Here is a 16,820-nt window from a genome sequence, read left to right as displayed (position 1 = left end):
GAAAATGCTGGTTCAGAGTCAGTGCCCTTTGTGTAACCGCGGAAACAGAGGAATCTCTTTCCTTTTGTGAGATGTATAAGAAACCAAAAATGATATCGCTGAATCAATTATTTAGTGACACTGAGAAATCTGGGTTCTTAAAATATCTCTTAATGAAAAAGAGAGACAGGGATTAAGAGAGAGTCTTTGCACGAATGTAGCCAGAACTACTGAGCAAAAGGGGAAACAGGAGAGATGTTTCTCTTTAAATCATTCCCTTTCTTTTCAAGTGCACAAATGAGCTGAGATAAAAAGCAACAGGGTTAGAGTTCCAGTGAGCCCTTACAATAGTTTTCCATGGTGGAGCAAACTATAACAATGTTATTTGACACTGGCTTTTAGCTTCAGCGAACATTATATAAATGTTTCACACCATAATGAACCTTTTTTCAAATACATGTCTTGACAGGACATGAAGACTCCTTGGAAGAGGTGCTGTGCATAGAATGTTGTCTGCATATCACACTGTCTGACTTTAACTCTTTGAAGCAGTCTGCATACTGTGGTGAACAAAATCTCCAATGCTAGGAATTGTTTACTGAATGAAAACAAATTTAACAAAGAGGGACAACTTTCCCTCCCCCCATTTGCTCCACTTTCAATGTCCCCTTTCTCAGAGATAGAGAGAAGCTGATCTCGGGTAGTTGGCATTTCCCTCAGTTTTTAATTAATGCTGAGCTTTAAGGTCTTTACCCAGAATGGCTTGAGGATACTTAACCATACCCAATCTGATGGTACAAGCCATCATCACACAAACCATGTTTACGCAATGTCATTGGCATCCATGCTTATACAAGGTTGTCATCAAAAGCGTTCTTGCAATACTCTGACACTTAGCCCTTTGCTTTTATTGATGTCTGAAACTAAGGATCAGCTTATGTATTTCTGTGGTTGGGTGGGGGAAATCACAAAATCTAATATACAGCAGGAGAATGACTAAAGACTGAGTCTGAACTGCTGTCGATACTAAATTGTTTTAACCAAGAAAAGGTTTTTGTAATATTTAAAGAGAAACTGTGAGATGCTTTTTAACAACAACAACAACACTGCCCCACAATATCCCCCATCCTTCCTCCTCCCAGATAAATATAATGGGAAAGATACAGTGGATCAGTCATTTTATTGGCATAGGCTAAGTTTTACTTTGGTGAATTTTGCTTGTAGGCTGTGAAACCCAGCTTTTAGTCATTTTATACAGGATGGGTGTGTGTTTGTTGGCTATTCTTTCACTGAATTTCTAGGTGTCTTAAGGAAGCTGGTTCAAGGTTGTGGGAGACGCCGGGGGGAGGGACTGAAACTCACTGCAAAGCAATATTTTATTTCTGTCTCAGTTTTTCTCCTTTGCGCAGGAGGGGGAAAAAGCATCTTCCCTATAATAATCAGTCAGCCACTGTGTAATCGGCCTGTCAACACCAAATCAAGGGAGAACTACTCAGGAGCCAATCCCTGAGGTAAAATTAGGACCTGGTAAAATTTTAGCTCACGCAATCTATATGGTGAGCAGAACAAGCCAACGGGAAACTATATTCCAACTATTTATTTATTTATTTATATACATTAAAAAAGCAATTGCTGTAGTAGATGGGCCTCATCCACTGATGTCACTGAAAAGACTGCAAAATGGTTTTGCATCAGACCCTATGTTAGGCCCAAGCACTGAGAGAACAGGTGTAACACATCTAGTTGGTCTGGAGTTTACTACTATGAAGTGATGAGGATCTCCTGTGAGTTGCAGAAAGTCTTTAGCTACCATTGATACCAGTGAGAGCTGAGGCACTCAGATCCTTATGGGAGATACTCAGGATGAGCCCAATCCTCTATGCTTTCTCAGCAATGTTCTTGCACTGCGACAAAGGAAGGACGGTTGCTCTGATCAGATGGTTGCTGTGGGGAAGCTGTGTGTTTATGAAATTTCCAACCAGATCTCATCCCAGTGTTCTTTTCTTGATAATTCTAGCAATGTAACTAGCACCAGCTCTTCAGAATAAATTTTGGCAAAATTTTGAAGTTACAGGGCACAATGAGCATGTCATCTACTCTTTACATGATAGTTTAGGCCAATATTTTTCAAACGTGCTTGGCTAAAGTCAGGCATTACAATTGGGGGCTTGATTTTCACAGGTTGAGAGTGGTGGGTTCTGAGCACCTCTGAAAATGGATTTCAGTGCCATGCTTTAGGCAGCTTATTCAAATATTTGGTCTTTGAGAGAGGTGGTATTTATTAGCACTCTATCAATCTATTTCTGCCAACTATGGTGTAGTATTAGGTAAACTGATTACCTCAATTTTTATGGGGCTGAGCTTGGTTTCCCTGCAAACAAAACAGGTCTTGAAATCTCTTTGGGTGTCTACAACCAACAGTATCACATAATGGTGCTCGGATGTGACAACACTAGAAAGCAAATTCATGCTGTGCACGCAGATGTTTTTGCTGCTGTGTGATGAAACTGTTAAAACTGCTGCACTTTGACTGGCCATGTGCAAAGCCAATGCTGGAATGTAAATGTAGGGTTGTGCTTGCAATGAGTAGGGAATAAAGTGGCACCACTTGGCATGGCCTATCAGACCACAATTCTTACAACTATTAGACTGAAATACACAGGCAGTGCCAGCCTGGAACAGACCCAGGTCCATTTAGTCCAGTAGCCTGTCCCTGGCAGTGGATAGTACCAGATGCCTCAGAGCAAGGTGTAAGAACCCCATAGTAGGCAAACATGGGATAATCTAATTTCTGTTAAGATTTCATCCTAATCCTTAATCAGAGATTGATGTAAAGCCTGAGCTTGAGGTTCTATATCCTTTCCAGTACTTTTTGTTTGCATTAACTTTTCTACCTCTATATTGTCATCTTATCCCCATGTGTCCAATTGCTCCTTACTACGCTTTGTTCCATTTTATTACACAGAATCTTGTGTAATGATGCCCCTATACAGCACAGGAGCTAATTGGTTCAGTGTGGCTCTAGGCCTAATAATGGAGAGGAATGTTCTGCTAGAAAATTTGGGATGGAGGTGACTCTCCCTGTGCAGATCTTCCTCCTACAGAGAACTGGGCATGTCTGTTTTCTCAGAGGACTGAAAGTGGATTTAGAGATCATTGTGAGGAGGGGGAAGATCATGAGGGGACATGCATTTTCCCCTTTGAGCCCCACAGGGCTTCCATGCAAAAAGTTGAATGCCTTTTTGTATGGTTCCCACACCCCTTAGCAACCCTTTTCATGGTGGGGTGGGAGAGGTGCATGTGTGAGAAATATCTTGATAGCACTGACCTACTGGACTTGCACAGCCTAGTAGCTGGAAAGGGGGAGGTCTCAGTCAGAGGGTAGGCACAGATCAGGTGAGGTCTGGATGCCAAATATCCTGCTGCATTTGAAAGTTGGGTGGGAAAAAGCAAACTCCATTATGCAGTGGAAGAATTTGGCAGAAACAGACAGTTCTCACCAGCCCAGGGGAATGATCTTGTCCATCTTTGGGCTTTTAAATTGTATCACCCCACCCCTGCTAGAGCCTTACTAACTATTTATTGCTTCTTATAATCCTGCTGGCAATTATGTGGCACAAGCAAGATAACTCATATTTTCAAAATTCCTCTACATCTCTCAGAACGCCAGGGGGTGCCGAGTGGGTGTTTTTCTAATTGACATTTATCTTTCCCCATTTATGCCCCAGGGACAGTGAATTGAGGCTGCTCAAACCCACCTTCCCTTTATGGCCCGTTTCACTGAAAGGGTCTCCTATACTAGGAGGAGGCAGTTGTGTTCTGGGACACAAACAGTAGAAAATTTAAAAACAAATGCTTCTTAACTAATGAAAACCTCTCTCTGGTCAAGTAAAGTTTGTGTGAAACTTTTTTTTTTCCTCCAAACAAAATCCAAATTTGGGACAACTACTTGTGCCCCTTAAAACGAGCAGAGACTAGCATGTAAAACTCTCAAAGTCAATGAGAGCTTTCCTATTGCCACAAAGAAGTTGCACCATATTTGTGCCCTTTAAATTAGTGCATTCCCATAAGTTCTACCATACTAAAGTTTTAACTGTAGTATGTCTCCTAGTTTATTGGGTTGTGGCTTTAATCAATAATGTGATGAAGGAAGAGAAGACGGTTACTCACCTTTGTAACTGTTGTTCTTCGAGATGTGTTGCTCATATCCATTCCAGTTAGGTGTACGCGCCGCGCGTGCACATTCGTCGGAAAACTTTTACCCTAGCAACTCAGTGGGCCGGCAGGTCGCCCCCTAGAGTGGCGCCACCATGGCGCTCCATATATACTCCTGCCGGCCCACCCGCTCCTCAGTTCCTTCTTGCCGGCTACTCCGACAGTGGGGAAGGAGGGCGGGTGTGGAATGGATATGAGCAACACATCTCGAAGAACAACAGTTACAAAGGTGAGTAACCGTCTTTTCTTCTTCGAGTGATTGCTCATATCCATTCCAGTTAGGTGAATCCCAAGCCTTACAAAGGCGGTGGGGTCGGAGTGAAATGTGGCAGAATAAAACTGCCGAGCCAGAGGCTACAGCCTCTCTTGAACCAGGGCATACTGCGAAGCAAAGGTAAGGACCGAGGACCAATGTAGCTTCGCGACAGGTCTCGTGGGTAGAAACACGAGCCAGCAAGGCGGCAGATGAAGCCTGAGCCCTGGTAGAATGCACGGTGATGTGGCTTGGGGAAATATGAGCCAAATCATAACAAGTGGGGATGTCCGCCATCACCCAAGATGAGATCCTCTGAGAGGAAAACAAGCAAGCCCTCCCTTTGGCCCGCTACCGGGGCAGAGCTGGGGCACCTTAGGAAATGATTCTGTCAGCACAACATAATGCGAGCACTCCACAGATGTCCAAGGAGTGCAACGGTTATGCCCATTGCGTTGAGCTGTGGGTAACATGAAAGGCCAAAACACCTTAGGGAGGAAAGCCGGGTGCGGTCATAACTGCACCTTGTCTTTGTGGAACCTTCGTAAGAGCTCTGATCTCAGAGACCCGTCTGGCCAAGACTAGGTTGAGGCCCCAGGGCGGGGCTGGGCGGCGCACCCGAGGGTGCAAGCGCTCCAAGCCCTTGAGGGACCTCGAACCCATAGTGGGACACTGAACGTCCATCTTAGCCTGCTGGAAGGTAGGGATGGCTGCTGAGAGTATCCTCAGCGATGATACCGCCAGATCCTGCCGCTGAAGGCCAGAGGCAGGCCAAATAGAGGGGATCGAGACCTCAGCAGGAGCAAGATCGAGCGTACTGCAGCTGTAAAGGAAACGCTTCCACCTGGCTCGGTACGTTGACCAGGCGGAAGGCTGCCTGTCACCCCGACTCAGGTACGTGAGGCGAAGAGGCTGCAGGTCCAAGTGACGAAGCCTGTCATTGCCCTGAGTGATGAGGTCTGGGCTGACAGGCCGAGCAACGTGGTATGTCAGTGCTGCCTGGACCACTCTGGAGTGATCATGATGATGATGCACGCTCCGCCCCTGCGGAATTTGAGCAGGACGTAACGAACCAGTGGGAACAGCGGGAAGGCATAATGCAGTTGGCCGTTCCACGGCATCAGGAATGCGACCAAGATCGATTCCGAGGAGAGACCTTGGAAGGAGCAGAACACCTGGCATTTCCTGCACTCGCGGTGAGCGAACAGGTCTGTGTGAGGAACCATTTCCACTTCCGGAAAGCGGGACGCCTCACATGGGGCAGAGTGATGACTCGTAAGACAGGAAAGACCTGCTGAGTCAAAGAGATAAGACGTTCCGAACGCCTGGGAGAAAGGACGTCGCCAGCTCCATCGAGTGGGCCATGCAAAAGACCCGGAAATGGATGGCCTCCTGACAAAAAAGGGGGGAGGACTATGTCCCCCCTGAATGCTTATGAAGCACCTGGCCATTGTGTTGGCTGTAAACACCGAGATACAACGGCCTCGCAGCTGCCGATGGAACCCCTGGCATGCCAGGCGGACTACTCTCATTTTTGGGGCATTAATGAGGAATGCCAGCTCCCTAGAAGACCGAAGGCCTTAAGCTCGGAGGTGACCATGAGCACTCGAGCAGAGAGATGATGCGTCCGCCGTCAGGGGCAGTGAGGGCTGGGGCGGATGAAACCGCATCCTGTCCACACCAAGGAGGGAGTTAGCCACCACTCTAGGGAGCCTAAGGCGTTCGAGGGAACGGTGACTACCATGACCATTGGCTCCCTGTCCAAGCGGTACGCCGAGGTGGGCCGGACTTGGAGAGGACGGAGGCGGAGCTTGGCGCGTTTGGTTACAAACTTGCGGGCAACCATGGACCCAGGAGACTGAGACAAGAACGAGCTGAGGTCGTTGGGAAAGCCTTCAGACCTCAGATGATTGATGCCATCGCCTAAAACCGCAGTTGCGATAAGCAGGCTCCGGCTAGGTAGGAGACCAAGATAGCCCCTAGGAAGCCCAACCTCTGCGTGGGAACCAGAGCGGATTGCTCTATTAGTAATCATCAGGCCTTGATCTGTGAATAAGACCGTGACGATGCCCACGGGCTGAGTGGTTTGTGTGTCAGAGTCTCCTCGGATAAGCGAATCGTCCCAATACGGAAAAACGCATATCCGACATAGCTACGGTAGGCGGCGACTATGGCCGTAAACCGGGAGTATTCACCGCTGGCTATAAAGCGGAGGCATCTCCCATGCGGAGGGAAGATGGCATTGCAAAAGTACGCGTCCTTCCTATCCAGGGCGGCATAGTAGCCCCCCTGAGGCAAGGATGGAATAATGGTTCCCAGGGATACCATGCAGAACTTCAACCTTATCCCAAACCGGTTGAGTCCATGCAGGACCAGGGAGGTCTGACCTGTGGTCGAGTGGGGGACTAGGGCATAACGGGAGTAAAACCCCTAGCCCCTTTCGTCCGCTGAAGGGGGACAGGGCTGGAGCAATTTTAAGGTGGTACCTATGCTCCATCGTGCGCAGGACCCAGCGATCTAAAAGTAACTGGGGCCATGCCAGGAGAAAGCGGGATCAGGATCCCGTCCTGCGACTGGTACACCGCCCTCCGGCGAACCTTGGAAGGTCCGTCTTTGGTCCCAGTGGTAATTGCGAGGGACCTTGACTTTGGCTTTTTAGGGGGCCTGACGTTTGTCTGCGACCACCTTGGCCTTGCCGTTTTCCAGAGTTCTGCCTCTGGCTAGGCACAGAGTATGGCGGCTGGGGCCATAAAGGCCTGCGTTTGGTCGCAGGCGTATACATGCTGAGACGCATTAGGACCCTATTGTCCAGCAGGCTTCGCAGTCTGGGGCTGTCTCTGCCGCGAAGATGCCTTTACCAACAAAGGGTAAATTCTTTCCCCCGTCCTCCAAGACGGCAGCGAACTGTAGGTGGGAGGTTCGAGGGAGAAACTCCTCCACCCAGGTGCTATAATTATCGCAGCTAAGCAAGGCTTGTTGCTTTGCTACCCAGAGGTGCAGGGCCCCTGCAGAGTACACCTTGCACTCGCCAAGGCTCTTTCCGCTTCGGGGCTGGCGCCCGCTGGCCATGATATCAGGATCGTGGTCCTGAGCATAAAATCCGCGCATATGGGGTGACACGGATGCGTGTCCGGACGGCCATGGAGGTACTAAAAGAGGGCACGGGCCGAGTCTCTGACTCACTCGGACCTTGCCCAACTCGGCACCGGGGACCGGCATCGGGAGGCGTATCGGTACCTGGAACGAGATCCAGACCCGCAACCAGAACGGTGTCGGGAGGTCGACCGAGATCTCGAGGCTCGGAGAAGAGCTACAGGAGTCAAGGTACCTGCCCCGGTGCCAGATGTCGGAACGGTGCCGATAGCGGGTCGGCGAACGGGATACCGACCGGTGCAGTGAGTGTGACCAGTACCGAGGAAAACAGTACCGGGACTGCCAGTGGTGTCCGGCGTGCCGACAGGACTTGGAGCGTCTGCGGGACCGTGATCATAGACGGTGCCGCTCTGCTGTACTGACAGGGGACAGTCCCTTGAAGAGACTGTATTACCCGTACCGGCGGTGCCCGGGTCAGGCAGCACTGACTCCGTCATGGCACTGAGAGCCCTCGCCGTTGGTAACATCTCCGGCGCGCAGGGAACAGCAGGCTCAACCACAGTGCGTACTGGGGAGCTGTCAGGCACCGGATTCGACGGCCCTCGTGGGGCCGGGATCCATGGTACCGAGGTCATCAGAGCTTCGGTAGGTGCCGGTGCCGGGAGAACCGAGTTAGATAAGCCGTCTGGCTGGGGTGCCGTCAGCACTGAAGCAGCGGGAGTAATACGCTCAACCACGGCGCGTGCCGGGGAACCGTCGGGCACCGGATTCTACGGCCCTTGCGGGACCGGGATCGACGGTGCCGCCGTCATCGGTGCCGCAGCAGGTGTCGGTGCCGGGCGATCCGACTTAGACTAGCCCTCTGGCCGCGGTGCCGTGGGCACGGAAGCAGCCGGAGAATTAGCTCGACCACGGCGCGTGCCGGGGAGCCGTCAGGCACCGGATACTACGGCCCTTGCGGGACCGGGATCGACGGTGCCGACGTCATCGGTGCCGCAGCAGGTGTCGGTGCCGGGCGATCCGACGTAGACGAGCTCTCTGGCTGCGGTGCCGTTGGCACGGAAGCAGCCGGAGCAATACGCTCAACCACGGCGCGTGCCGGGGAGCCGTCAGGCACCGGATTCTACGGCCCGTGTGGGACCGGGATCGACGGTGCCGACGCCATCGGTGCCGCAGCAGGTGTCGGTGCCGGGCGATCCGACGTAGACGAGCCCTCTGGCTGCGGTGCCGTTGGCACGGAAGCAGCCGGAGCAATACGCTCAACCACGGCGCGTGCCGGGGAGCCGTCAGGCACCGGATTCTACGGCCCGTGTGGGACCGGGATCGACGGTGCCGACGCCATCGGTGCCGCAGCAGGTGTCGGTGCCGGGCGATCCGACGTAGACGAGCCCTCTGGCTGCGGTGCCGCTGGCACGGAAGCAGCAGGAGCAATACGCTCAACCACGGCGCGTGCCGGGGAGCCGTCAGGCACCGGATTCCACGGCCCTTGTGGGACCGGGATCGACGGTGACGACGTCATCGGTGCCGTAGCAGGCGTCAGCGCCGGGCGATCCGACTAGACGAGCTCTCTGGCTGCGGTGCCGCTGGCACGGAAGCAGCAGGAGCAATACGCTCAACCACGGCGCGTGCCGGGGAGCCGTCAGGCACCGGATTCTACGGCCCTTATGGGACCGGGATCGACGGTGACGACGTCATCGGTGCCGTAGTAGGTGTCAGCGCCGGGCGATCCGACTAGACGAGCTCTCTGGCTGCGGTGCCGCTGGCACGGAAGCAGCAGGAGCAATACGCTCAACCACGGCGCGTGCCGGGGAGCCGTCAGGCACCGGATTCTACGGCCCTCGTGGGACCGGGATCGACGGTGCCGACGTCGTCGGTGCCGGGCGAGCCATCTTAGACGAGCCGTCTAGCTGTGGTGCAGCTGGCACAGAAGCAGCAGGAGCAGTAAGTTCTACCACGGCGCGAGCCGGGGAGCTGCCAGGCACCGGATTCCCTGGTCCTGGGGGACTGGAATCGACGGAGCCGAAGTCATCGGTGCCTCTGCAGGCCGGATAACGCAACTGAGGCGAGCTCTCTGGCTGCGATGCAGGTGGCACGGAAGTAGCGGGAGCAGGGGGCTCAACCACGGCGCGTGCCGGGGAGCCGCCAGGCACCAGCAGGAATCGTAGACTCTCTCGACCTCGGAAGAAGGGAACGGTGCCGAGTCGACATCGGTGCCGGCGACGGTCGGTGCCGGAAGGCCTTGGTGGTACCGGCGGGGTCCGGTGCCGAGGAGGCGCTTCTGCCCGCCGCTTGAACATCGCTCCGCGCCCAAGGTGGAGGGGTAAGTGAAAGTCCCGCACCTTTTTGTTCTCGGCTTAAAAGCCTTGCAAATGGGGCACTTATCTGTCAAGTGTGATTCTTCAAACAGGAGTCATGTAGATCTCTCTTCGGCCGCGGCTTCTGGCAAGCCGGGCCCCTTTTGAAAACCCGGTGAGCCATGCATGGCTCCGGCACTGGGCTCATGGAAGGGGCTACTTCCTGAACCCCGCTAACTAAACTAACCATGTTAGCAAGGAAAACACGTATAACCATACAAATATATATATAAAAGTGTTATAACTGCATAATTATATACGAGAAAACGAGTAGCTAGGGAAGTGGAGGTCAGCTAAGCCGCGCTCCACTGTTCCAACGACCGACACGGGCGGTAAGAAGGAACTGAGGAGCGGGTGGGCCGGCAGGAGTATATATGGAGCGCCATGGTGGCGCCACTCTAGGGGGCGACCTGCCGGCCCACTGAGTTGCTAGGGTAAAAGTTTTCCGACGAATGTGCACGCGCGGCGCGTACACCTAACTGGAATGGATATGAGCAATCACTCGAAGAAGAACCATATTTTACTCTAGTGCTGGGTTTTTGCCCCCTGCTCTCAGACCTCTCTCTCCCCTTTTGCTTTGCCCACTGAAGCATCCTGGTGGCAGTGAACTCAGTATTCTGCTGAAAACATTCAGCCAACAAGTCTTGTCAATACTGGCCAGTGGCACCAGGCTGCACTAATTCCAAACGGTTCTAGCTTCCAGAGAGTCACTCAGAACAAGGAAAGCATTTGGGCTTTGTTCTGCTTCAGTGATGTCAACGTCTGGTTGCACCTGAACAGTTTTTTACAATGACACACTATTTTTCTAAACATATAATTTGCAAAAATACAGCTACTGTGACGCATTTCAAATTCCAAGAAGGATTCCTACAGAACACCCAACAGTGAAAACGCAAAATGCACTGCTATCGGTGAACTATTTTTTGCTTGCCAAATGTGTGTTGTTAGGAAATGAAGATCTAATATGAAGAATCTGTCTTGATATTTTAAAAAAAAAAAAAAAACGGGAGGGGGGAAATGAAAAACATCCATAGAAATCTAAGTAAAACAGTCCATTAAGGTAGATCTTAAGCAACACTTAGAAGAACCTGAAGCTACAACTGAAATCAAGGAAAATACAGTTGTTTAGACTCTGAGACTTCTCACCTGCACGCTGGCAATATGGAAGCTATGGTGGCAGGCAGAATTATTTCATTTATTTGTTAAACTATGTGCATCAATTCAGCTTTCCCCATAATTTTTAAAATTTCACTCACTCTTTTTTTTTTTTAAGGTTCTCCAAGATGTTTAATTTTCCCCTAAACTTTTTATTCCTATACGGCAATCTGATTGCCTTACACTAATAAAAAAAAAAAGTCTTAACTGTTACTCTATCTTTTTGTTGTCTTTGCCTGTAACAAGCAATCTGTCAATATACTTGTGAAAAACATAAATAATGTTTTATTTTAACCCTGTCATGATTCCTTACACGATGCCAGGCATTGTTATCCATGACACAACATTGCTTGTCCCACAGTTAAAGAACTCCAGACAAGGCAGAGTTTTGATAATGCCCACCTAGGACCACTGAGCTACATCCTTTTGTGGCAAGTTCGTGGTGAGCCCTATGGAAGCCTTACAAGACAACCCTGTTCAACAGATATGGCAGACAAATGGCTACTAACTTAAATCTTTTTGGATGGACAGGTACCCGCAGAGCATTCACAGATGCAGTTGTGTGTTGACTTTTCCTGTGGCTCTCTCTGTAGGACACTCAACAGCCAGCTGCTACTTTTAACAAAGTCTCCACCCCTTTACTGGCATCACTGTCACTTTCCTATAGGGAGCGGCATTGGTGATGTCATGACTTCCCTGCTTTGACATTCCAGAGCTGTGGTCTCCTCTTCTGCTCCCCCTCCACCCCATACCTAAGCCACAAGGAATAATGCATCAATGAGAAGGTGAGGTGTCCTCCAAGCCCAGCAGCTCCTTTATAAGTCTCTCACCAAACTGTGCCCGGCTGTACCTTTTCACGTGGTAGGCATCTGACATTTTGTAGAGGATGTAGGCATTGTTTATGGCAATGCTGATGGTAAACCAGAACACTTGTTGCCAGGTCTTGTTTGGTTTATGAGAAATGAAATACCTATGAAAGGGGGAGAAAGTGAAAAGATAATCAACATTCCAACCCTTCTACGTGTGTCCTGCTGGGAGGCAAGAAGTGACCCCAGATGTTCTGCAGGCCCAAGAGCTCTCATTGGGACGATACGCCAGCTGTTCATTGTTACTGTCTTAAGGGACATGTACAACAATATGTTCGATAACTTTTTGTTGTAGTAAAGTTATGAGAGAGTCTCTAGTTCTCCTTTTTCGGTGCAATTTTCGGTTGTCTGTCTTGTATTTTTCTGCCCTCATCAGAAAGTCCTAGCTTCAGGGTTGCCAATAGATCACATCATCTGGGCAAAAAAAAATGCATGATGGAAAAGGCCTGTTTTGGTCACCTAGCAGCACAGGATCGGTCACTTCAGTACCTTCGGTGTCCATCCAGTTTTCAGTGTGCCAAGTCGTGGAGCTTCCACCACTTCCATTGGCAACCTATGCTGTAGCTTAATATAGCTCACTGTCAGGAAACCTTTTACCTGAGATTTAGCCTAAATTTTCCCTCAGTTAACTTCAGGCCATCAATCCTAGTTCATCCCTTTGTACCACCCCAAATAATCACACACTCTGATGTTAATATCCTTCATATACTTGTAGAACTTGGACTCTTGCCCCATTATTCATTGCCTTGCCAATTCCTATTATCACTGGGACAGAGGGATTAACTGGATGTTAATTTCTTTTCTCTAAACATCCTCCAGTTGCTCAATATCTTTCTGGCACTGAGATGACCAAAACGGAGTCCACTGTTGCAGTAACATACCAACATGGCAATATATTAGTTTGCCTCTCTCTCCCAAACAAGTTCTCCAAATAGTGCTCAGCAGACAGCTCTTACCCTTACAATACTCAACAATGAGGCATTAGGTTCAGCTCCTCAAAGGTATTTAGGTGCCAAATTCCCATTGAAATCAATGGGAATTAAGCACCTCACTGCCTGCTGTACTAACTCCCAGAGAAAGTGCTTAATGCTCTAAGAGCCATGTTCTGGTTACAGTTTTCAAAACAGCTTGAGGTTCAGCCCCAGATCACAACCAGGTCTACCAGCTAAAACAGCAAAAGCCCAGAGGTCCAGATTTGCTGCACAGCACCAGCTGCTGTGAGCCTGGACAACGCTTATGGGCTTAGTAAGCATTCTTTTAGGTGTTGGACCCAAACCATGATGCAATTTGAATTTATCCAGAACTCAGTTCTTTTGTTTTTAAAAATGGCACATTTTACTGACTTCCTGCCTAGTGAGAAACCGCATGTGTATTTGGAAGCAACAGACCTTAGAGATGGGGGAGGGCCCATTCAGTCACCTTGCCCATTGTTGTCATTGTGCAGAACTGTTCCCCTAACCCTTATATTACTGAGACCTAATACTTGGCTGGTGGTAGTATACAGGGGCTTGAGTATTGCAACATTGAACACTATGGCATCTAACTTCTGGGCACCTAGAAAATCAGCTGATCAGTGTTGTTCCACAAAACTGAGTTAGGCGCCTCAGCTCCCTATACAGGAATGGGGAGAGAGCGGTGCCTAAGAATGTGATCTACAAAGCCAGCATGCTAGGTGGGGAGTGGCCTAAGATAGACAGTGGGAGATGCCAATGGCAGGGGTGTGCTAAGCCTCTGGCAGAAGAGGGAATTGAACCTGAGGCTCCGATATCTCAGGTGCATGCTCTAACTACTAGATTAAAAGTTACAAGCTCGCTGCCTCTTTCTTTGGCTGGATTTTGAATGGGACCCATTCCAGCATACATGCTCAGAGGCCACCTATCGGATCAGGTCCCTCATGTGACTTAGATGGTTGAATGCTTGTCTTTTCCTGGTTTGTGATTTACTCTAGGGCTTAGGCAGTTGCCTAGAGGGAGGTACCGGCCTGCATGTCTAGAGGCAGAAACTTAGGCACCAAGTGAGTTTAGGTAGCTACCAGGGTTCACTGGAAGTTTTGTGGATCACAGTGGACCCAAGACTGGGACTTGTGCAGCTCAACCTGCGACTTAAGCACCTAACAGTTTTCATGGATCCCATCCCATGCACAAATGTAATAAAATATAGCTTGTAAAATGGCTGCCATAACTCTGCTTCACTGAATGTCATCTGCCCAAATACACCTGTGATCCAGGGTACAACCAGAAAGGAAATACATGGACGATGATCCGAAATAGACAGTTCCAAGCTGAGCAAAAAGCACTAAGCAAACTGCCTAAATGGTGAAAAGTTTATTTTTAAAGAAGTCTCCTTTAGTCATGCAGCCTTAACAAAACAGTCATGTAAATTTGCCAAGTGAGGCACAAAACCTACTCATGTACCCTTGCCGTGAGGATTATCAGGGCAAAAACATAATTTTGCTAACCCACAGGAAGACAGCTACTTGTCCATGGCAAGAAAGCTTGTGTACAGCTGATTAAGGTGCTGTTAGTAGCACAAGTAAGGAACAACGTTTTTTTAATGACCACTTAAGCAAAGATATCCAAAAATCAAGGATACAAAAACAGCCCCAGACAGGGCAAGGAGGGAATTAAGAATCTGTGAAAGGACCTGCCCAGCTCTAGCTGTACAGCTCTCTAGCTATGCCATTTAAATACTCCAAAGATGCAATTCTCGTGGTGTTTTGGCTGACAAATGGACAGACAGGAGTATCGCAGTGTTGTTTTGGATCTGGTCCAGTTTTGCTGAATTATGCAAGATGTGAAGGGGGGAGGGAAGGATGTTCTGAATTTAATCAGAACTGTTTGTTCATATCTAACTCCTACACACATTCCCAAGATAATGGTCAGCAGTGCAGCTTGCTTCCCTTAGGAAAATGATGTGCAAAGCTATAGAGCCTGATTCCACTTGCTTTGAAGTAAGAGAGTTTTGGCATTGAATTTAATGAGGGCAGGATCATGCTCCTATTCTCGCCTCAAAATCTAAGAGAGGTTCAAATGTTCCCGTAAGTCACCCACTTGCCATTCCACCCACTTACTTGCTGTATTTGTCGTCATATTTGCAGATATAGCTAAGATGAGCAGCAAAAGCTTCTACTGCCAACGGGCATGGGATCTCGCCACTTTTTCTCTTAATTATAACTCCTGCATCAATTAAAAAACAAAACAAAACAAAGCTGTTGAATCTTAACTGTTTGTGTTAGCATCAGTGTTACCAACTACAATATACTTTCTGAAAAGGGGATTTGAGATCAGCTACTTAGTGTGCCAGCGCTAGCAAGACTCCATTAATCATTAAACTTCTATGCTGAAAATATACCCTGTTGATCTTGAATTTATTTTCCTTCCCCCACCCCTCTTCTCAGTCCAACTGGCACCTGAAAGATTGTATCATAGACCTTGCTAGTAATGTGCATGCCAAAGCAGCTGTGTGGGTGATGCAAGAGAGATTTTTTTTTTTTAATTATTTTTAAAGAGGTCAAAACACAAACTTGAACTCTTTCCCGAGCTCCACCTAGGGGCCCTTGTTGGTCAGACTTCATGTGGTGGTGATTGCTTCTTGATGCACCAGTATCTTGCTGAGATGCTAAATTCAAACTTGCAAAAGTTCAGCTTTGATTCACTGGGACAGACTGCTGTGGGTTTGGGGTCTGGTGTGTACTGTTTGCCTAGTCCTTCTTCATGGACTGTGACACTAGCAGGTACTGAAGAGCAATGGTTACCATGGGATGTGATAATCACCTCTGTTGCAGTTGTAAGCCTTAAGGTAGTGGGGTCTACAGGGAGCACTGCAAGCAAAACAGCTGGTGCCAGATATGGCTGCAAACTGCCTTAGGCTGGTGTCATATGCTGCAGATACCACCTGCCTCACCATGATTCATCCTTGAGATGAGACACTTCCCCTCTTCCCAGCTGTACTGCCTCCACCCTGTCTTTGCTACTGCATTTGTATCCAGATCTCTCTCATTCCTGCAAGGAAACTGATGAGACCAGTGGTCTGGAGAAGGGAAAAGTTCATGGGGCACTTGGTTAGAAATCTAGTCCAGGCCTGCTTGGTGTGATGGGCTGAAGAGTCAGAGAAGCATTTGTAACTTATTTCCAGATGTCTCATATGAAGTTTCTGCAGGAGGTACTTATCTGTGCTCTATTACCGTCCTGTGCCCGAGGAAATGGGACTTGTGCACATTTTGTAAATAAACCATACTAAGAAAATACTGGACTCCACGTCACTGAACTCTGCTTCAAATAGGGACACTGACACATCCTTTGCTGCTCAGCAAAGGAGCAATACAAGTTGCCAAGCAGCAACAGGTCTGGGGGCCTTGAAGGTCAGTTTGGAGCAGAAATCTGATATGGAGTCTGGTATTTTCTTCATACACATTTAGGGTGGGGTCCATGGAGAGACTAGGGTGTTGCAATCCTCAGTATCATGGTGCCTAACTTCCTGTGATTTTTTTTTTCTAGGTGCCCAGAATAACATCGTACTCCACAAAGCTGAGGTAGGCACTTATCTCTCCCCATTCATTACATAGGGAGCCTAGGCACCTAAGAATGTGATCCACAAAAGCCAGTATGCTAGGTGGGGTGCAGCCTAAGCTACCTAATGGGAGATGTCAATGAGAGGGCTGGGTGTGAATCCCTGCCCCTTTCTTGGAGATGGGGGGCCTATATCTGGATTACAGGGAGATGCCAAGTTCAGTTTAGGGATCCATGAATAGTAACCAGCCATTTGAAGTCAGGTGGGAGTGCCACTCCTCTCTCTCTGCAGGTGTGTTCTATTCTTTTCCCTTAGATTTTGATTGTCTGGTATATTTAAACTGTAAACTCTCTTTGAAGCAGGTACTATCTCCCTCACTCTGCATGGTGCCTAGCA

The 16,820-nt window shown here is 49.0% G+C and overlaps 1 protein-coding gene across 1 annotated transcript in view; it reads right to left on the bottom strand.

Annotated features, from left to right (window-relative positions):
- Positions 1 to 11,120: 11,120 nt before the first annotated feature.
- PGBD5 (piggyBac transposable element derived 5) overlaps positions 11,121 to 16,820 on the bottom strand; it is an 82,421-nt gene continuing 76,721 nt past the window's right edge. The window contains exons 6-7 of the mRNA XM_030556857.1: positions 14,986 to 15,091; positions 11,121 to 12,019 (exon numbers count right to left, since the gene is read on the bottom strand). Of these exons, the coding sequence (XP_030412717.1) occupies positions 11,824 to 12,019; positions 14,986 to 15,091 (302 nt within the window). The 3' untranslated portion in view covers positions 11,121 to 11,823. The remainder of the gene's footprint in view (positions 12,020 to 14,985; positions 15,092 to 16,820) is intronic.

The sequence above is a fragment of the Gopherus evgoodei genome, chromosome 3 (genome assembly GCF_007399415.2).
Source record: "Gopherus evgoodei ecotype Sinaloan lineage chromosome 3, rGopEvg1_v1.p, whole genome shotgun sequence".
Taxonomy (NCBI): domain Eukaryota; kingdom Metazoa; phylum Chordata; order Testudines; family Testudinidae; genus Gopherus; species Gopherus evgoodei.
The sequence above is the reverse complement of the archived record's forward strand: the minus strand, read 5'-3'. Positions and strand labels throughout refer to the sequence as shown.